Source organism: Phacochoerus africanus, chromosome 4 (genome assembly GCF_016906955.1).
Source record: "Phacochoerus africanus isolate WHEZ1 chromosome 4, ROS_Pafr_v1, whole genome shotgun sequence".
Taxonomy (NCBI): domain Eukaryota; kingdom Metazoa; phylum Chordata; class Mammalia; order Artiodactyla; family Suidae; genus Phacochoerus; species Phacochoerus africanus.
In genome coordinates, this window is record NC_062547.1 from 76271420 (window position 1) to 76293065 (window position 21646).

The 21646-nt window shown below is 55.7% G+C and overlaps 1 protein-coding gene across 1 annotated transcript; it reads left to right on the forward strand.

The window, feature by feature from the left end:
* The first annotated feature begins 723 nt into the window (after positions 1-723).
* On the forward strand, positions 724-18554 carry LMNB2 (lamin B2). Its single transcript, XM_047777616.1, has 12 exons — positions 724-1036; positions 9596-9732; positions 13085-13241; positions 13367-13492; positions 15458-15628; positions 15705-15830; positions 16134-16354; positions 16483-16771; positions 16852-16959; positions 17454-17573; positions 17721-17834; positions 18450-18554. Exons 1-12 carry the CDS (start codon positions 758-760, stop codon positions 18489-18491), a joined length of 1890 nt encoding a protein of 629 aa, XP_047633572.1. The 5' UTR covers positions 724-757; the 3' UTR covers positions 18492-18554.
* Positions 18555-21646: the final 3092 nt, after the last annotated feature.

Below are 21646 nucleotides of genomic sequence, written 5' to 3' on the forward strand. Positions count from 1 at the left end.
ATTGTTATCTATAGTCATCATGCTGCCCATAACACCCCCATGGCATTTATCTTATAACTGGAAATGTGCACCCTCTGATGCCCTTCACTGCTTCAAACCCTCCACTCCAGCCACCAATCTGTTTTCCGTGTACATGAGCTTGGGTTGTACACCTGAAATTAGCACGACATTGTAAATCAACCAAAGTTCAATTTTTTAAAAAAGAAAGACACATATACACACAAGAGAGAACTGCAAAACTTTACTTATAGACATAATAAGACATTCAAATAAAAGATGATTGAGGATTGACAGATGTAGGAAAACAGACAATCTCACACATTGCTTCAAAACTAGAAATTGGTAAACCTCTTCGGAGGACAACCTGACACTATTTATAAGCGGCTGGGGGATTTTTGGTGTTGTTTCAGGATTGTTAGATTTCACATATGGGTGAGATCATGGAACATATTTCTGAGGTTTCTTCACCAAATTTAATTTTAATGAGGCTCTAAAGAGGTAGGTAGGTTACATGAGTGGGGAAACTGAGGCCCGGAAAGAAACCAGGCATCACACAGTGGCAGAGCTGGAATTTGGAGCTGGCAGTTGGGCTGTGGTCCCGCGCCTGCTGAGTTGATGACAGCGAGGGAAACGGAGCGGGAGACTACAGCTCCCGGCGTGCGGCGCGCGGCTCCGGTGGGACTACAAGTCCCAGGCTGCCCCGTGGCGGTGGCGGCGGCGGGCGGCGGGCGCCATCTTGGTCGGCGGCGCGGATTGAATGAGCCCGCCGAGTCGCGGCCGCCGTTCTGAGCCGCGCGGACCCCGAGCCGCCGCCGCCGCCGCTGCCGCTGCCATGGCCACGCCGCCGCCTGGCCGCGCGGGCGGGCCCGCTACGCCGCTGTCGCCCACGCGCCTGTCGCGGCTGCAGGAGAAGGAGGAGCTGCGCGAGCTCAATGACCGCTTGGCGCACTACATCGACCGCGTCCGCGCGCTCGAGCTGGAGAACGACCGGCTCCTCCTCAAGATCTCCGAGAAGGAGGAGGTGACCACGCGCGAGGTGGGCGCGGGCGCCTGGATCTTCGCTACGGCGGGCGGGCCTCCGAGGGTCCCACGGGGTTCGGGGACCCTCGTGCGAGAGGGGGCACTGGGGCGGGTTCTGCCCAACCGAGGCGTCCCCAGGGGTTGCGGGGGCCCCGGGCTAGGGTCGCACGTTTCGTTGGGCCCCGGCCTCTGAGGGTCTCCAGAGGGTTTTGGGGACATCTCCCATGCGAGAGGTGGAGACTGGCGCTGGCTCCGCCCACCGAGGGGTCCGGGAAGATCTCGGGGATCCCTTGAGTGAAGGTTGCATGCTGGGGCGTGCCCCTGCTTGAGGGACCCCGCGAGAGATTAAAGGGATCCTGAGTGAGGGTTGGAGGTCAGGATGGGCGCCTACAAGGGACCCCAGGGGTTTCTGGGGTACAGCACCCCCGCAAGAGCTGGAAACTAGCACCGGCCCCATCCACCGAGGGATCCCGGACGATCTGGGGATCCCCTGAGAAGGGTGCAGACCAGGGCGAATCCCGTTCTCTGATGGGTCCCTGGGGATCTGGGGAGCTTTGAGTGAGGGGTGCACACTGGAGCAGGTGTTTCAGGTATCTCACGAGTGAGGAGTGCATTCTGAGGCTGACCAGTTCCTTGAAGGGGACCCAGGGGATTGTGGGTGCCCTGACAAGGGGTACACACGGGAGCAGACCTGTCCTCTGAGGCATACTTGATGGGATCTCGGTGGAGGTTCCTGAATGAGAGATGCAGACTGGGCTGGTCCATTTCCTGAGGGGTCCCTGGAGGAATGGGGAGGGGGGCTGTGGGAGTGGTGGAAGTGGGGCAGGCCCCACTCACCGAAGGGTCCGAGGAGATCTAGGGGGCCCCTAAATGGTGGGATGTGAGCCAGCATAAGCTTTGCCCCTAAGGGAGTTTTGGGGAATCTTGGGATGTGTTTGGGTGTTCAAGTGTCCTAGGAGAAAACTTGGAGTTTCTTGGGGTCTCTAAGGAGACTGGGAGGCCACAGCTCTCTGAGGGGGTTCTAAGGAGGAGTGGAGGCTCTCAGGGGGGTTCCTGGGGTGACTCAGGTGCTCTCGGTTCCCTGTGGAACTTTGCAATGGTCCAGTGATGAATCCTGGGGAGTTTGGGGATTGGAATGGGGCTGAGTAGTAGGCTCAGTCTTTTTTTTTTTTTTTGTCTTTTTAGCTATTTCTTTGGGCCGCTCCCGCGGCATATGGAGGTTCCCAGGCTAGGGGTTGAATCGGAGCTGTAGCCACTGGCCTACACCAGAGCCACAGCAACGCGGGATCCAAGCCGCGTCTGCAACCTACACCACAGCTCACGGCAACGCCGGATCGTTAACCCACTGAGCAAGGGCAGGGACTGAACCCACAACCTCATGGTTCCTAGCCGGATTCATTAACCATTGCTCCACGACGGGAACTCCAGTAGGCTCAGTCTTAACAGGGCCTGGGGTGGGTGGGGAAGCATCTGATGTCTCCAGGTCCCTTGGGCCTCAGGACCCCCTTGGCTGATGGAAGCCTAATAGTCTGTGGCCCCTGCCTCTCCCTTTCCCTGCGATATGAGGAGTAGGGGAGGCATGAGGTCTTGGGGAACCAGGGGAAGTTTTGGTGCAGACTGAGGGAGTAGGGCCTGGATAAGCCCTGCGCTCAAGAGGGTGGGTGTCTGGGGGTCTTGGGTGTGGTCTGCCCTGACTGGCTGCCAACCTGACTGGCTGCCCTCCCTTTCTCCCACCGGTTAGGCCAACCAAAGGGCAGGTTCTCTAAATCAGGGCAGGAGTGCCCACCACCACGTGGTTCCCCCATGGGAGGGTCAGTTAGGTCCTGAAGGTAGCATTTAGCGCCTCCCCATCCAGAGAATGGGCCAAGTGACCGACTTCTGGAAGGAGAAGAGGGGTGGGGTGCTGGGGGGGGGGGCGTATTTCTGGGAACCACTTAACCTCTGTGTGACCTTGGGCAAATCACTAAACCTCTCTGTGTCTCAGTGTCCCCTTTGTAAAGTGGAAATAATAAATAACCACCTTTTGGGCTTGTTTGTGGGGCCACAATGAGTTCACATTTGTTTGGAATAAAAGCAAAAAAAATAGAGACAGGTATCCACAGGACTCCATGGGCTCTTTTGTTCCTGGTTAATGGTCTCCATACAGGGATTGGCTATAAGGTATGGCTTGGGTGTTCTGGAGTGAGAAGATCTCGTGGTTGGTAGTGTGTACTAGGTGGTCTGGGGTTGATTAAAACTTGGGATCCAAACCCTGCTGTTAATCTGTGACTTTGGGCAGGTCACTCAGTCTCCCAGAACTTTGGTTTTGTCATCTGACCCAGAGCCTGTGGTCATTCCCCCTGCCTCTTGTCCTGCCTGCAAGTGGGATGAACCACCACACTGACCTTTGGGGGTGCTGGTCCCACCGAATAGGGTCGTGCCCTAGAGCGCTTGCAGGGGCCGGGCCTGGAGACCCTGATCTGGCCCCGTATGTCTGGGCAGCATCAGGACTTACTCTCCAGCTGCTGAGGTGGTTGCAGGACAGGACCAGCAGGTGGGAGCAGGGGAGGCCCTGCCCCACTGTGAGCCTGAGGGCAGTGCTCAGGATCTAGGGCATCCAGGTGACAGGTGTGTCCCCAGTTGGAATAGGGGGTTCCCACGACCTTGCTCTCTTAGAGCTTGGGGTTGAGGTGACAAATGCCCCTCGTAGTGGGTCAGTGGAGGCAGCCAATAACCTCTTGTGTGGAGCAAGTGACCCGGAAATGGCTGTGGGCTACCAAAGGTCCGGTGTTTGATAGGCGGGCACGGCAGGGTTCCCGGAGCAGCCTGGGCTCTGGCTGGTGGTGAGTAGGTTAGTTGCACAGAAGGCGTGGTATGGTAGGACCCAGCACTTTAACTGTGTGGCCGCTTCTCACCTGTAATGACTGTGCCTCTAGAGGACACTGAGTAAACTCTGGGGACATCTGTGGTTGTCATACTGGGGGCTCCACTGGGTTGAGTGGGTGGGGGCTAGGGATGTTGTTCCACACCCCACAATGTCCAAGATGGCCCCCTACAGAGGACAGTCTGGCCCCAAATGCCATTGTCAAGGCCGGGAAGCCACTTAAGGAACCCTTTGATGATGTCATTTAAAACGTTTTGAGCATATTGTGTGCGTGTAATCGAGCCGAAGTGTCCAAGTGCATAAAGTAGAGGAAAGTTCCCGTGTGCAAACCCAGCCTGGCCTGGCCTTTCCCCTCGGAAGTCAGCTATACATTGGCCGGCTGAGCGGTACCGGGGTGAACAGCCAAGTGCACATGTCACCGGAGGGTTTCTGGCAGGCTGGGGGCTGGCCAGATTTCTGTGAGAGGGATCCTGTGTGCTGGGGACAGGAGGGGACCAGGGAGGGAGCAGGCTTCCCGGGGGAGCCTCCTCAGCCAGGTGTTAAGTTCCTCCAGGCTTTGCTTTCTTTCCCTTACTGCCCAGGTGTCCCATTGCTGTGGGGTGAGGGTTCCCTTGGTGGACCCAGGAAGCAGGAGCTGAGCACTGGGAGTTTGGGGACAACCAGTGTTTGCCTGTGGTTCTAAACCTAGATGGCTTTCTTCCCCAGGGACACAGACAGGTCCTCAGGGGGGCAAGTCTGGGACCCCTGGAAAAGGCCATCTCGGGTTACATGAACCCCACTCCCACCACGGCAACACATTAGCACATTTGTAGGGATTCCTTAAGCTCAGCACTTGTGCAGCCCCGTAAAAGACAAAACAAAAGGCCCAAGCTGTGCCCAGGGCTGTCCAGAGAACACCTGTTTACTGGTCTGAAAGAGCCTTTGTGACACCAGCCATCTGTTTGTCCCAGTGCTGGAGATGGGGTTCGGCAGATATTTTCTGGAAAGGGTGAGAGTTGCTTTCAGCTCTGCATGCAGATGGTCTCAGGTAGGAGCAGGCAGCTCCGGGGGCAGTGCCACAGACAGTACACAGAGGAGTGGGCCACATTGCTTGCTAATAAAGCTTTATTTATACACACCAAAATGTGCGTTTCATATGATCGCCTGTGTCACAAAATACCTTTTTTGTTTTCACTTAGCCATTTAAAAATGGATACTAGTCAGGTTCATTAATCACTGAGCCACGGTGGGAACTCTGGTTTCTTTTTTTTTTTAACTGTGAGCCACGCCTGGAACTCTGGGATTGTGTTTTTCACAAATTGAAGGTTTGTAATAATCTTGTATTGGATGAGTCTGTTGCACCATTTTTCCAACAGTATTTGCTCTCTTCAGGTCTCTGTGTCATATTTTGGTAATTTTCCAGATATTTCAAACTTTGTCCTTTTTTTGTCTTTTTAGGGCTGCACCCTCGGCATGTGGAAGTTCCCAGGCTAGGGGCTGAATTGGAGCTGTAGCGGCTGGCCTACGCCACAGCCACAGCAACGCCAGATCCAAGCCGCATCTGTAGCCTATACCACAGCTCATGGCAACACTGGATCCTTAACCCACTGAGTGAGGCCAGGGATTAAATCTGTGTCCTCATGGATGGTAGTCAGATTCTTACCTTGCTGAGCCTCATTGGGAACTCCTCCAACTTTTCATTTTATTGTATTCATCATGATGATCTGTCATCAGTAACCTTTGCTATTACTATTGCAAAAAGATTACAACTCACTGAAGGCTCAGGAGAGGGTTAGCATTTTTTAGCAATAAAGTATTTTAAAATAAGGATGTATATTGTTTTTTTAGACATAATGTTTTTGCACACTTAACATAACATATGCACTGGGAAACTAACCAATAACCTTGACTCACTTCATTGCGGCGGGGGTGGGAGGGAATCTGGAAGGGAACCAGCTGGATCCTGCAGTCTGCCTGCACTTTACCAAGACCCCCAGAGTTAGCCAAGATGGCCGGAGCAGGTCCAGGACAAGGGTCTGGTGGGGTCCCCAAGTTCTCAGCTGTAGAGATGAACATGTGATGTGTTTGAATTACTTGAGCTTAGTTCTCAGGCCAGTTTCAGGTGCACAGACAGGTGAGGGCAACACAGTCCCCATCAGTGTCTCAAGTCAGTGTGGCAGAGCTCACTCCCACGTCGCTCAGCCCTGCTCAGGTCTCCTTGGTTGCCTGATGTCCTCTTGGCCCCAGGACCCCTTGGGCCTCCTGACTGGACCCTGCTGGGCTGTGACAGTTCCTTCACCTCTCCTGGTCCGTAGTGTCTTGGACAGCGTGAGGGGTATCTGGAATGTTGTGGGTGCTCCCCCCTTGGGTTCACCTGCTGTTTTCTCATGGGCAGGCCGGGCCAGGGGCACAGTGGTATCTCAATAGATTTTTTGGGGGGGGGTTATTTTAGGGCCGTACCTGCGGCAAATGGAGGTTCCCAGGCTAGGGGTTGAATCAGAGCTGTAGCCTCTGGCCACGGCCACAGCCACAGCCACGCAAGATCCAAGCTGTGTCTCTAACCTACACTGCAGCTAACGGTGACACCAGATCCTTAACCCACTGAGTGAGGCCAGGGATCGAACTCACATCTTCATGGTTCCTAGTCAGGTTTGTTAAATGCTGAGCCATGAAGGGAACTCCATTAATGGAATATTTTAAAAGTCAGGGAGTTCCCTTGTGGCGAAGCAAGTTAAGGATCTGCTGTTGTCGCTGTAGCAGCTTGAGCAATTGCTATGGCACGGGTTCATTTCCTGATCTAGGAACTTCCACATGCCAGGGTACGAAAAAAAAAAAAATTAAGGCTGAAGTCCACAGTGGACAAGTGTCACGTGCTGGGTTTCCTTGGTCCTGAGCTGCACAGCCTCTGTTCCCATCTCCCCTTGATTTCCTACTGTATCGGTCTGTCTGAGCCCCTCTTGCCCTGAGCAGAGGCCAGAGAGAAAGGGCCCCCATAGGAGCCTGGTCTGTGGAGCTGAAGATCTTGCTTGAGGCCCCTTCCCTTGGGCTTCAGAGAGTTCTGGAAGGTGAGATGGTGGGAGAAAGGGCAAAGACACTTGTGTGAACCCACGCGCCCAGCTATCTTTGGATAGTGGGGTCGGCCACCCTTGGTGACTGTGGAGTTCATTCCAGAAGGCTGAAATGGAGGTGGGTGGATAGGGCACAGGAGGGAGAAGCTTGCCTTGTCTGAAGCTTGCCTTGTCTTTGTGGCAGCTCAGAATTGCCCCAGGAGACTGCTGCACCCCGTACCTTGACAGGTCAGGCAAGGGCATTGTGCTGCCTATGCCTTGCTTTTCCCATCTGTGAAATGGGTCCCTGCTGAGGGATGAAATCACCAGGGGCGCTGGATTGAGGCAGGATAGCTAGACCCAGACCATAGGGGGTGGGCGTCTCAGACTGGCTGTTAAATCCCACCTCTTCTTGATTTGTCCTGATCTGTCCTGACATTCTGTTTTTTTTTTGTTTTTTTTTTTGTCTTTTTAGCTATTTCTTGGGCTGCTCCCTCGGCATATGGAGGTTCCCAGGCTAGGGGTCGAATCGGAGCTGTAGCCACTGGCCTACGCCAGAGCCACAGCAACACGGGATCCGAGCCATGTCTGCAACCTACACCACAGCTCACGGCAATGCCGGATCGTTAACCCACTGAGCAAGGGCAGGGACCGAACCCGCAACCTCATGGTTCCTAGTCAGATTCGTTAACCACTGCGCCACGACAGGAACTCCATGACATTCTGTTTTAACTCTGAAAAGTCCCACATCTGCTCGGTCCCAGGCCAACAAGGATGGTGGCCACCCTGCTAGGGAGCAAGTCCTTGGCAGCTGTCCTGAGCCCCCCTCAACTCAGGGCCCTTTTCCATGGAAAGGAGGGGAATGACCTTCGCAGGAGCTCAGCTAACCTCCAGCACAGACACCTGCTGCTACTTGTAGCTGTGTGGGAAATGGTGCCTCTTTCAAACCTAGCTGCCTTGTCATCCTCTGCCAGCCCCAGAAAGGGTTTTAGCAACTTTTTTTTTTTTTGTCTTTTTGCTATTTCTTTGGGCTGTTCCTGAGGCATATGGAGGTTCCCAGGCTAGGGGTCGAATCGGAGCTGTAGCCACCGGCCTACGCCAGAGCCACAGCAACACGGGATCCAAGCCGTGTCTGCAACCTACACCACAGCTCACGGCAACGCCGGATCGTTAACCCACTGAGCAAGGGCAGGGACCGAACCCGCAACCTCATGGTTCCTAGTCAGATTCGTTAACCACCGCGCCACGACGGGAACTCTGGGGTTTTAGCAACTTTACTGAGGTATAATTCATGCACTTTACCCACTCAAACCCTATATTTAGAGCTGTGCAGCCATCACCACTATCTAATTCTAGAACATTCTCATCACCCCCAAAAGAAGCCCCTTCCTGGAGAGGGGCAAGATAGGGGTAGGAGATTAAGAGGGACAGTCTACTATGTGTAAAGCAAAAAATCTGCAAAGATACATTGTATAACAGGGAGTGTAGTCCATATCTTATACTAACTACAAATGGATTACAACCTTTAAAAATTGTGAATCACAAAAAAGTGTGTGAATGTTGTGAACTTGTAACTTACATAATCACCTACCTCCCCCCCCCCCCAAAAAAAAATCACAGTTTAAAAAAAAAAGAAACCGGAGTTCCCATTGTGACTCAGTGGTTAATGAACCCGACTAGTATCCGTGAGGACGTGGGTTTCATCCCTGGCCTCGCTCAGTGGTTGAGAATCTGGCATTGCCGTGAGCTGTGGTGTAGGTCACAGACGCAGCTTGAATCTGGTGTTGCTGTGGCTGTGGCGTAGGCCAGCCGCTACAGCTCTGATTTGACCCCTAGCCTGGGAACTCCCATATGCTGTGGGTGCAGCCCTAAAATGACAAAAGAATATATATGTATCTAGACTTTAGTGGTCACCTCCCCTCCCTCTCTGCAGCCCCTGGCAATCACTAGCCCACTCTGTCTCCGGATGTGCCTGTTCTGGACGTTTCCCATCTGTGGAGTCATACTGTGTGTCCTTCTTTGTCTGCTTCTCCCCATGGTCTCAACGTCCATCCACGTGGTAGTGAGTGTTGGTTGCTTCTCTCCCTTTCACGGCTGAGTGATGCTCCTGAGTGTGAAGGGACCGACCTGTCCATCTGTTGATGGACACTTAGGTTGTTTCCACCTTGGGGCTGTTAGGAGTGAGGCAGCTGTGAACGGGTGGGTTCAGGTTTTGTGTAGCTGTGTGTGTTCTTTCTCCTGGGCGGATGCCTGGGAGAGGAATTGCTGGGTCAGTGGTTGCCGTGTTTAGCCGTTGCAGGAACCGCCAGACTTCTGTGGTGGCTGCACCTTTTTAATCCCCCAGCTGTGCATGGAGCTTCTGTTTTCTCCCCGTCCTCACTGACATTCTCAGTGGACGTAGCCATCCTCGTGGGGTGAGGTGGTGCCTCGCTGTCCTATTAGTTGCAAACATTTGTAAACACAGCCCTGTGTCCCTTGATGTGGGGTGGGGGGACAAGGAGGCCAATAGGGAATCTGAGTTGTGTGCCCAGCTGGCATGTAACCTGGTGGGGGCCAGTGATATGGGCGGCAGGCAGGCTGGGATCGCCCCGCGGTTGGCGGGGCCAAGCCAGTGGGGCAGTGTTGGGTGAGTGGGTGCTGTGTCGGGGGTGGGGGGGCCTTCATCTTGGCTTCGCTGTGCCCCCAGGTGAGCGGCATCAAGACGCTGTACGAGTCGGAGCTGGCTGATGCCCGCAGGGTGCTGGACGAGACGGCCCGGGACCGGGCCCGGCTGCAGATAGAAATCGGGAAGCTAGGAGCTGACCTGGAAGAGGCCAACAAGAGGTGGGGGTGCTGCTGGTGTGATGTTGCCTGATTCCAGGGTGCACCAGGGGGCCGGGGCAGGGGTGGTCGACCTCTATGTGGTGGTGCTCTTGTCTGTGCCGGCCTCCCAACTCGGACAGCCCTTCTGGGAGAGGGCTGCTGGTTGCGGGGATGGCCCCTGTGGCTTGGCCCTCTGGCTGCCCTGTCCAGAACCTTTATACCCCCAACATAATTTGACCATGGGAAAATGTGAAACCCAGCAGCTCAGGAGTTCCTATTGTGGCTCAGTGGGCTTAGAATCCGACAGTGTTCATGAGGACACGGGTTCTATCCCTGGCCTTGCTCAGTGGGTTAAGGATCCGGCGTTGCCACAAATTGCAGCATAGGTTGGATCCCACATAGGTTGAACTGCAGGGCCAATTCAACCCCTAGCCTGGGAACTTCTATTTGCTGCAGGTGTGGCCCTAAAAAAAAAAAAAAAAAAAAAAACCCCAAAACCAGCAGCTCTCCTGGGACTGAATCCACTGTAGCTGGTAGTTCTGGGCCTGACTCCACTTCCCCAGAGAAGGGGCGTCCCAGCCACAGAGCCCAGCCTCAGCCCCTGTGTCACCTCTCGTGTCTCCCACCCCGGGAAGCTGAGGGCCTACATACAACTGTAGATTCCTAGCTACAGGTTCCTAACCCACTGTGCTATAGCGGGAACTCTCTTTTTTTTTTTTTTTTTTTAATAATTAATAGACTTTTTTCGGCCGTGCCTATGACATGTGGAAATTCCTGAGCCAGGGATCATACCCACACCACAGCAGTGATCCCAATCACTGCAGTGACAATGCTGGATCCTTAACCTGCTGAACTACCAGGGAACTCCCCATTTATTATGTGGGTTTTTTTTTTTGTCTTTTTAGGGCCGTACCCACAGCATATGGAGGTGCCCAGGCTAGGGCAAATCGGAACTATAGTTGCTGGCCTACACCACAGCCACAGCAATGCAGGATCAGAGCTGTGTCTGCAACCTACATCACAGCTCATGGCAGCGCCAGATCCTTAACCCACTGAGAAAGGCCAGGGATCAAACCTGTGTCCTCATGGATACTAGTTGGGTTGGTTAACTGCTGAGCCACAACGGGAACTCCTTATTATGTTTTTGAACTAAAAAGTGATCTCTGCTTCTTGGAATAGATTAAGAAAACCCTAGAGTCAGCACTGCCTGCCTCCAGCTGCTCTCTGTAGCAGCATGGATTCTGGAACCTTCTGGACACCTTTAACCCTGGGTGTTGCTCTGGGCCAAAAAGTCACATTTCTTTCTGCTTATCTTGGTTCTCCCCAAGTTGAGAAGGCAGATAATGCATCTCATTTAAAGAGATCCTCGACCAGTCAGAATCACCTCTGCCAATCTGGCACATTTCTTTCCTGCCTTTTTAAATTTAAACTCAAAGTGGACACCATTAGACAATGCAGCGTGTTTTCTGCTGGCAAGCTCGACCATCCACCAATGGTGCCTGTGGCGCAGTGCCATCCCAGTCCCTGGGCTGTGTCAAAGGCTCCTGTGACCGTCCACAGTCAGAATGGTCCCTTCCCTGGCTCCCCTGGCAGGGAGGAAGGCTTCCTGGGCTGCCGGCTGACCCTCACACTGAGAGCTGAGCCCTTGCTGCAGGGACGTGGGTACATGTAACCCCCGACAAGGTGAACCCCCCTGGCTGGTGCTTTTCTTTTCCTAGAGTATTTTGGAAACCCTGTGATGACAGAAATGCGGGTGGCCATCTGGAGGACCTAAGAAGCAGGCCAGGTTCTCCCGCCTAATCCTCCAGGAATTAGTGTTAGACGGGGGCGGGATCTGCCCTACTGTGCCTCATGCTCCTAAGAAGCAGGCACTTAAGCCAATGAGGCCACCAGTGCCCCTGCGTTCTGGCCCCTTCCATGTTCTGCAGAGCCCTAGAAGGGGGTGAGGTTGTTGAGCTTTTTACGTTTCCTGACGCCGTGCTTCCATCACCCTGGCCTCGTTGCTGTCTAGGCCTGCACACCTCACCCCAGGCCTCAGGCCCAGGCCCCCCTCCTTCACGGGCCGTGGAAGTATAGCTTCTGTGGGGCCCCCCACCACTTCATCTGCCCTTGAAACACACACTCACATCTGAGGGGCAGCAGATCTCTGTTGTCTCCACCCACGGAAAAGTTCTGCCCTATAGACAGTGTTTCCATGAAGCTGGCCTTCAGGCGCACAGATTCTAGTTTCCCCAAACTCTCTGGGGAAATGGGGTCTGTAGCCCCTTGTAGGTGAAGAACCAGGGCTGTGTGGTTTAAGCTCAAGAGCATGGGCTGGGGGGACCCCAGACCCTCATGGTGTGACGCCTGCATAGAGCTCCTGTCTCAAGGGCTGGTGTTGAGAACATAGCCTGGCAGCTGAAGTCACTGGGCTTTATGCCTCCACCACTTGAACAGGTGTGGTGTCCCCGGTGGCTCTCACCTTGGACGGACCTGCCCTCGGGATACCAGGGATGCCTGGGGATGTCTGTGGTTGTCAGGACCAGGCAGGTGGAGGGGGTGCCAGGGATGCTGCTCCACCTCTTGGTGTCCATGGGGAGAGACCCTGCGTGTCCCCACTGTTGCTGGGCGTGGCCCAGTTCCAGTTCTGTTTGTTTGTTTGTTTTTTCGGGCCGCACCTGCAGCATATGGAAATTCCCAGGCTAGGGGTCAAATCGGAGCTGTAGCCACTGACCTACACCATAGCCACAGCCACATGGGATCCGAGTTGCATCTGCGACCTACACCACAGTTCACGGCAATTCCGGATCCTTAACCCACTGAACAAGGCCACGGATTGAACCTGTGTCCTCATGGATGCTAGTCAGATTCATTTCCGCTGAGCCACGACGGGAACTCCCTCAGTTTCAGTTCTTTGCTGGGGAACTGGGGAAGCTTTCAGCCCCAAGAAGACTTAGGACAAGAATCAGAAATGCTCACTCTATTAAGAGTTATGTGTTAAAATCTCCTTTGTATCTTACATATTTACAGTTGCAAGCCATTAATTGTCTATTAGAAGCAGGGCGAGGTCACCTGAAATAGTTTAAGTTTACAAATGAGATCAACTTTTCCAAGGTCAGGGTTTTAATTTATAACTTTCATAAATTATAGATGAATTTTTTAAAAAATTAGAGTCCTTCCCTCATTGATCCCTCCTGTGTCCAAAAGTCTCAAGGAAGGACATCGATGTCCTCAAGGCTTCTTTTGAGTCGCTGCTGGGGCGTGTGGTGCAGAGCAGATTTGAAGAAGATGAGGCTCCATTACTGAGAGCAAGGGTTGGTCAGGGCCACGGGGCCCAGAGACAGGCGTGAACTTGGCCTTGGGCTACCCACTAACTTCTACTCCTGACTTTCAGCGCCAAGAAGAGGGAGGGTGAGCTCATGGTGGCCCAGGACCGCATCAGGGACCTGGAGTCCGTGTTCCACCGCAGTGAGGCGGAGCTGGCCGCTGCCCTCAGTGACAAGCGTGCCCTGGAGAATGACGTGGCGGAGCTGCGGGCCCAGCTGGCCAAGGTAGCATCTGCGGTGCTGGGGGCTGGCCCCGCACATGCCCCATGGGTGTCTAAGGTGATCCTGGGGCCCCGAGGACCACCTGCTGCAGCAGACAGAGTCACCAGCTTCTTGTCCTGTGTCTCCAGGCAGAGGATGGTCATGCGGTGGCCAAAAAGCAGCTTGAGAAGGAGACGCTGATGCGCGTGGACCTGGAGAACCGCTGCCAGAGCCTGCAGGAGGAGCTGGCCTTCCGCAAGGATGTCTTTGAGGAGGTGGGTCCCTCTCGGTGGCCTGGGTGCCTCTCCATCCTGCCTTGGGGGTCCGGGTGTCCTTGGGCATGTGGCCATGACACCCTGATCCCCCCTCCATCGTCACATGGCTGTGTTCCCTCTGTCTCCTTGGACTAAGGGCCCCCCGGATAGTCTGGGATGGTCTTGAGGCCCTTAACCATGTCCAAAGTCCTCTTTTCAAAGAAAGTCACACTCACAGGTCCTGGGGATCAGGACATGGATACACCTTTTGGGGGTGGGGGTTGGGGGGGCACCATTCAACCCACGGCAAACCCAATCCTGACCTCCTCATCTCTGGATCTCTGGGCCTCAGCTCCTTGGCGTGGCCAGACCTGGCCCGAAGCCACTAGGGGTCCCCGGCAGGTAGTGTGGGGTTTCTGCACCCGCTGGGGCCAGCAGGGTGCTCGTGTGGGCACCCAGCATTCCTGAGCCTGTCCCCTGGGCCCTCCCACCTCATTACAGCCCATTGTGTTGTCACAGCCAGGATGGAACCTGGGGCCGGGCGCTCTGGTGCTCACTTCTGGGGACAAGCGCTGGTGGGAAGGATGTCCATGCAGCTGCGCAGTGGCTTCTGGCTCCAGCCGGGCCTGGCTCTAGCCAGAGCTGCCAGGAGCTCCAAGGTGGAGCCCACATCTGTCGAGGAGCCTGTGAGGAGGCTGTAGGGGGCAGGAGGGTACCCCACAAGGGGTCCCTGAGGCGGGCTGTAGAGGGTGTTCTGCCATGTTCTTGGGTCTTTGTAAACACACTTGGCTTCCTTTAGAAATGTTCCCGCTGTTCTCATAATCCGTGCTCGTGATGAGAGCCTGGGTTCTGTAGCTTGAGTTTTGTAGTAAAGAGCTTCCCTTCCCTCGAGCTGCCCCGCCCGCCCTTCACCCCACTGTCATCTGGTCAGTTTCTGGTGCGTGTGGCGGAGGTGTCTGTTGACTGGTCACTGTCTCAGCCCACTGCTGTCCTGAGGGCCAGTATCTGTCTTGGACCCCAGGCACCTGGGATGGGCTCCATTAGGGATTCTTCTTTTGGTAACAGCTTTATTGAAATAGTTCCGTAGGAGCAAGTTTTCAAAGCTTACAGTTTAGAGTGGGTTGTAGTCCATTCAGAGTTGTGCTGCCATCACCTCTTCGTTCCAGAAAATTCCATCTCCCCAGAAGGAAACTCTATACCCATTGCCATGAGCATTCTGGTTTTTTTCACCTAACTTCTTGTCGTTGTTTGTTTTTTTAGGGCCGCACCTGTGTCATATGAAGGTTCCCAGGCTAGGGGTCAAACCAAAGCTTTAGCCGCTGGCCTCCGCCACAACGACAGTAACGCAGGATCCAAGCCGTGTCTGTGTGACCTACACCACAGCTCATGACAACACCAGATCCTTAACCTACTGAGTGAGGCCAGGAATCGAACCTGCATCCTCATGGATACTAGTTAGATTCATTTCCACTGAGCCACGACAGGAACTCCAACAACTATTTTTAAAGCATACAATTAATTTAATGATACTTAATACAATTCAGAGTTGTGCAACCATCATCTCTAATTCCAGAACATTCCATCACCCCAAAAAGAAAGCTTATCTTCTTCAGCAGTCACCCCCATCCCTCCCTGCCAGCCCCTGACAACCAGGAACCCACTCCCTATATCTGGATGTGTCTGTTCTGGACCTTTTCCATCCATGGACTCCCACACCGTGTGTCCTTCTGTGTCTGCTTCTCTGAGCATCATGGTCTCAGGGTCTCTCTACATGGTAGCGAGTGTCTCTGCTTCTCTCTTTAGGCTGAGTGATGCTCCCGTGCATGGAGGACACGTGTGTTGTTCAGCCGTCAGCTGGGACTCCTGGGTGGGACACTCTGCGGTAGCTGTGACATGTGCTGTAGGGAGCGAACAAGTGACCCGGCCCCATGGTTGTCAGGGATCCTGTGAGCAGGGCAGGGCGGTCAGCATGTACTGTGTCCCCAGGAGGTGCGGGAGACGCGGCGGCGGCACGAGCGGCGCCTGGTGGAGGTGGACAGCAGCCGGCAGCAAGAGTACGACTTCAAGATGGCGCAGGCGCTGGAGGAGCTGCGGGCCCAGCATGATGAGCAAGTGCGGCTCTACAAGCTGGAACTGGAGCAGACCTACCAGGCCAAGGTGCACGGCTGCGGAAGGGCGGGACACGCTGGCTCCCCTGTCCCGCCTGGGCCCTCACACCACCTTGTCCCCACAGCTGGACAACGCCAAGCTGAGCTCCGACCAGAATGACAAGGCCGCCAGCGCCGCCCGGGAGGAGCTGAAGGAAGCCCGCATGCGGCTTGAGTCCCTCAGCTACCAGCTCTCCAGCCTCCAGAAGCAGGTACCTCTTGAGCCCCTCAGCCCTGGGACTTCGGTGGTGGCACAGCCGTGAATGCCAGGCGCCCAGTGATGCCCTATCCGCCTCCCCTGCCCCTGTTGCCCCTGAGCCCTGAGTGGGGCTGTGGGCTGCCCAGCTGCTGGACCCTCGGTTCTCCCAGGGCCTGGGCTCCGTCCACAGTCCATGCTGGGGGGCCTTCCCTCCCACCTTCAGCCCTGTGGCCACCTGCCTGTGGCCCCGGAAAGCAGGGAGAAAGCCTGGACTTGGGTGGCCACTGCTTATGACATGTGTGGACCCCCACCCCAGGCGAGCGCGGCTGAGGACCGGATCCGTGAGCTGGAGGAGACAATGGCAGGGGAGCGGGAAAAATTCCGGAAGATGCTGGATGCCAAGGAGCGGGAGATGACAGAGATGCGGGATGTGATGCAGCAGCAGCTGGCTGAGTACCAGGAGCTGCTGGACGTCAAGCTGGCCCTGGATATGGAGATCAACGCCTACCGCAAACTCCTGGAGGGCGAGGAGGAGAGGTGGGGGCAAGGAGGGGGTAGGTGGGTGGCTGAGTGTAGCTGTCTGTCCACCTGGCACTGTCCTGTGCTGGACCATCCACTCTCCAGCCCCCAGTCACTCCTTGCCCCCCACCGCCTCCCCACTGCAGGCTGAAGCTGTCCCCTAGCCCCTCATCGCGGATCACGATTTCGCGGGCCACTTCGAGCAGCAGCGGCAGCAGTGTATCCATGGCTGGGCGCCCAGGCCGCAGCAAGCGGAAGCGGCTGGAGGTGGAGGAGCCGCTGGGTACGGGCTCGAGTGGCATCGGCTCAGGCAGCAGTACCAGCAGCAGCAGCAGCTTCCACCTGGCCCAGCAGGCCTCGGCCTCGGGCAGCATCAGCATAGAAGAGATTGACCTGGAGGGCAAGTTCGTGCAGCTGAAGAACAGCTCGGACAAGGTGAGGCCATTCACCCCCACCCGCTGGGAGGCCCTGGGGTCTTCTCCAAACTGCGTGCCATCGTCCATCTTCCCTGCCAGGATCAGTCTCTGGGCAACTGGAGGATCAAGAGGCAGGTCCTAGAAGGGGAAGAGATCGCCTACAAGTTCACGCCCAAGTACGTGCTGCGGGCTGGCCAGACCGTCACGGTAGGTGGCTGCAGAGGGGCAGGCAGGTGGGCTGGGGGGTGCCAGTGGGTGGGTGGGACAGGGTGTGAGGAGCGGCTGGGAAGGGGTGGGGGGACAGTTCTGATATCAGCCACCTGCTATCACGGATCACCTGGACCAGCATTTCTTTCTTAGGCTCTCCCTGCAGCCCTGGGGAGGCCTAGGTGATGTGCCAGGGCCCACAGTGGCAGTGCGCCTGAGTCCAGGCTGGCAGCTGTTGGCGAGAGATGTAACGGGCACAGGGTCCAGGGCTTCCCATCCTAGCTTGGCCCGTTTATTGAGATGAGAGCCCTTGGCCACTGTGAACCTGTCTCTTCTTCCATACCCTGCTGATGATCATCCTCGGGCAGGACCCATGAGGCCTGGAAGGATTAAATGCCCAGAGCATCAGGGGGGCCTGTGAGGGCTGGCTGGTGGCACATGCCTCTGGGACCTGAGCCGACATTAACCCAGAGGTTCTCCTATTGTGTCCCCAGGTGTGGGCGGCTGGTGCAGGGGTGGCTCATAGCCCCCCATCCACGCTCGTGTGGAAGAGCCAGAACAGCTGGGGCACTGGTGGGAGCTTCCGGACCGTCCTGGTCAACGCTGACGGGGAGGTGGGTGCCTTCCTCCACCTCGGTCCTGGGGTCCCTCTGGAGGTGGTGCCTGGGCCAGTCTTGGCATCCAAGCACCGTGACCCTCACCTGTGAGCTGAGTCCCTGGTATCTGGGGTCGGCGTGTTCTGTAGCTCTTGTCTCCCACAGGAAGTGGCCATAAGAACCGTGAAACAGTCCTCAGTGGCACGGGAGTCCGAGAATGGGGAGGAGGCTGAGGACGAGGCCGCTGAGTTTGGAGAGGAGGATCTTTTCCATCAGCAGGTAGAGGCTCCGGGCAGCACAGGAACACCCCACCCCACCCCCACTGCCTCGGGCCCCGGTCCCGTGGCTGCCCTGGGCAGAGCTGGCCTTGGCCAGGCCACAGCTCTCACAGCCGCGGGGCCAGGAGTCCTTGTCTCCTGGGCTTGGCTATCATGTGGTCCTCAGGTACTGGCCTGGGCACCCCAGGAGTGGAGTGTTGAAAGCCAGCTCCATCACAGAGGGACCTGGTGCAGCACCGAGGGTTCTCGTCGAGCCCTGTTCCCATCTCTCCTCCATAGTGAGAGGCTGGTGACTTCATGGCCTTCAGGAACTGATGGGGGCCCCGGGGACCACACTGAATTAGACAGAAATATAAGACTCTTCTGGGGTCTGAAATAACTGTAACATGTCATTTAGCTCAGAACATAGGTGAGGGAGACATGGAAGGTTCTGTAACAGGGGCCACTGAGGCTGAAGCCACCAGCCCTGTCATCTTGTTGGGAGCGAGCTTCCTGTGGTGGCTCTGGTCCAGCCCCTCCCTGACAGGGGTGGGGGAACTACCAGCTACCTGCCTGGCCAGGTGGGCGCATGCCCTCCTGGGCTCACCTGACTGCAGCTGTCCACGCTTCCTTCCAGGGGGACCCGAGGACCACCTCTCGAGGCTGCCGCGTGATGTGAACCAAATGCGCCTCATCACACGTCTTTCTTTACCCAGAGCCACTGAAGACTATTTTTATATCATTGGCTTCTTTAGTCCTTGGTACATTTCTAGAGAATTTTTAAGCAAACTGCCAGAGCGTGGGGGTGGGTCTCTGCTGATCTTTCCTGTCGGTGGGTTTCCCTGGACCCTTCATCACCACTGTCCAGACTGTCTCAGTGCCCCATCATCTCACCTTTGAATTCGAGGCCCAGGAAGCTAGTGGCTGACAGGCTACTGGTTTTGGGGCCTGTCCACTGCCTCGGTCTCCACTGTGGCTGGGGGCCAGGGTGAAGAGGAGGTCTCGAGGTGGACAGCAAAACTGCAGGAATTCAATTGTCGTTTGTTTTATTAAGCTTTTAAAAAACCAAATTCAGAATCCAGGTTCTGACCTGGTGGGGGGCAGGGGCGTCCCATCGGACGTTGGTGACCCAGCCCAGCGGGGACGGGGCGAGGGGTTGGGAGCAGCTGGGAATCACAGGCTTTGGCCTCCAGCCTGGGCTTTGGCAGTTTGTTCCTGCTCTCCCGGTGGGACTCGGGGCGCCTGGGATGGGCCCCCTGGTTCTCTCTCTGGCTGCTGGACCCTCAGGTTTCTGGAGCTTTCTGCAGTTGAGTTCCTCACCTGGTGGGGCAGGAGAAAAGGAAGCCTGGGGCACAGGGACGATCCCATTCTAAAACTTGTGCCCAGCTAAGCGTGGAGGGGCCAGTGTGACAACCTCAGAGGCAAATGCCTTGGGCTCCTGCACATCCACATGTAACCACTCCCTGCCCCCTGTTGGGAGGAGGGTGACTTAAGAGGAGCCACTGGACTCCCCACTCTGGCTCTGCCTTGCACGAGGGGGCCCGCTGTCTCTGTGTCCTTGGGCACATCGTGACGTCCTGGTTTCCTTTGTAACTTCCTTGCTGAAATGATGTCTTAGGCCTGCCAGTGCCAGCCGACCCCTCCATGATGGCTCCACGTCGTGCTCAGCTTCTGGTCATCGGAGACCCCCTCCCCACATCAGCTTACCTTTGACACTCCTGCCACATAGATACACAGAAGTTATTTTTTTAACGGATATTTATTTTTTTACATTGGTCAGTACACAGATTGCCGGTATCCCACCTCAGGGGCTCACTCACAGCAGGGTCACCAGGACAGTCCCCCTTGGGGGGTGGCGTAGGGGGACCGTCTCAGTGGGCCCTGAGCACCGGACGGCAAACTTCCTTCAGAAAGTGCAGCTTGAGTCTTAGAGACGCAATACTGAGCCATGGAGGCAGGCTGGCCCCTGAAAGCGGGCAATTTCTATGCAGCCTGAGCGCCAGCCCCTCGGACTTCACTCTGCCTCCTTTCCTTGGGAATTGCTCACCACAAGGCCTGGCCAGGAAAGTGCCCATGTGACAAAACCAGCGCTGCTGCTGAGTCCACAATCTCCCCACAGCCCCTGGCTTTAAGTCCACAGCCACTGAGCTCCTGGACAGGGACACCCCTGTGGAAGGAGACACATCTCACCAGAGCCTCGCCTCTCGGGGAAGGTGCAGGCCCCTGGTGAGCATTTCCTGCCCTGGCAACACACCATCCCCACCCAGTGTGTGACCTTCCCCAGGAGTGAGAGGCTTCCAGGCCTCTCAGGCCATGGGCTGTTCCCCACCCCTCCCCATAGCAGGAAGTGAGGGCTAGTGAGGGTCTGGAGGGCATGATGAGGTGCTGGGAGGGTGGGTGGAGGTTACCCCTAATCATGTGGCAACTGCACTGGGCTCAGCCACATCCTTCAAGGTATTTTGGAAATTTGGGGGTCAAAGCTATGTCCTGGCATTTGGGTCTGAATTGCTGACACAATTTGGCAGGCAGGGCTTTTGGCCCAGAAGGAAGGGAGAGGGCCCTACCCTCCCTGCCGGCCCAGAAAAACCAGCCCCAGGGTTGCACTGGGGCCTGCAAGAGCCCCCAGGCTCCCTGGCAGGGATTGTTCCTCGCAGGTGATTTGCCTCAAAGCCACCTTTTGGTCATATCCCTGCCCCACAGTTGCCTGGATGAGGTCTTGAGTGGACCCTAGAGGTGGCCCAGGCAGGCACTGAGGTGCCTTTGGTGGGTATGCTGGGCTGGTGGCCAGTTAGGGCTGGAGTTGGATAACAGTTGTGGGTATTCAAGTATCTGGAAACAAGAGTCCAATGTTAAAATGGCAGCCATAGCCTAGGAAACAATTTGCACTTACCCTTTAACATGCTTAACTTTCAGCCATTTAAATGATGCCGAAGTGATTCTTTTTTCTAAACCCTTGTCATGTGACTGCAAGTAACTGTAGCACCAATTTAGAGAAAACTCATTCTCGGCCCAGCCCAGGGAAGGAATGGCCTACAGGGATGAGGTCGGGCAAGGCAATCCCTGGGAGACACTGCTGCGTTTCCCCCAGGGCCTGGGTGCTCACCTAAGACTTGGGCGTTCAGCTGTTTTCCTAACAGCGAGGCTTCTGACTTGGGGTTTTTACTCACACGGTCTTCCCAGCAGTTCTATTTATATCAGCATATCCGAGTTGGGACTGACATTCCTCAAGGACATTAAAGCTACTGGAAAGGTCTTAATTCCAACCCGTAAGGGATCATCTGTACAATATGCTGGTGGACTCGGCTTCAAGAACCCGGCTGTCTAGACACATTTCAGACATCTGTGGGTGATTTTTAAGATGCATGCCAAACGTGTGTTTTGCTTTCTCCAATGATTTGTAATATACCTTTTATGACTGGAAACTTTTATACAACACTCCAATAAACATTTTGGTTTTAAAAATCTCCCTCTGAGTTCACTCCGACGCCAGCCAGCTGGAGCGGGAGCTCTCATCCTCTAATGTTCCCAGTTTGACCCACTATCCTAGTTTTTGGCATTCCTCGCCCACGGGTTTCACCAACGCCCCTTTGGCCACGTGACACGCCCATGTCCCTCCCCGGACTCAAGGTCTAGTGTAGAAGTGCCCGCCGCCTCGTGCGCACGCGCGGCGAGACCCGCGGGGGGCGGGGCCTGAGCGCGGAACCCTGGGCCTCCATCGGTCTCCTGGGGAAATCGGCTGCGGCCTGCTCCTGTTGCGCATGCGCGGGACTTCCCCCGCGCGGTAAGGGTATCCCGCCCGCCCTTGCTCCCTCGTGCCCGGACTCCATTTCCCGT

Bases quoted from the DNA above. Each gene is read 5' to 3' on its own strand.
- LMNB2 (XM_047777616.1), top strand. From the start codon at position 758: ATGAGCCCGCCGAGTCGCGGCCGCCGTTCTGAGCCGCGCGGACCCCGA. The intron at 13,242-13,366 runs GTAGCATCTGCG...CTGTGTCTCCAG, and splicing joins TGCGGGCCCAGCTGGCCAAG to GCAGAGGATGGTCATGCGGT. The intron at 15,831-16,133 runs GTACCTCTTGAG...CCCCCACCCCAG, and splicing joins TCTCCAGCCTCCAGAAGCAG to GCGAGCGCGGCTGAGGACCG.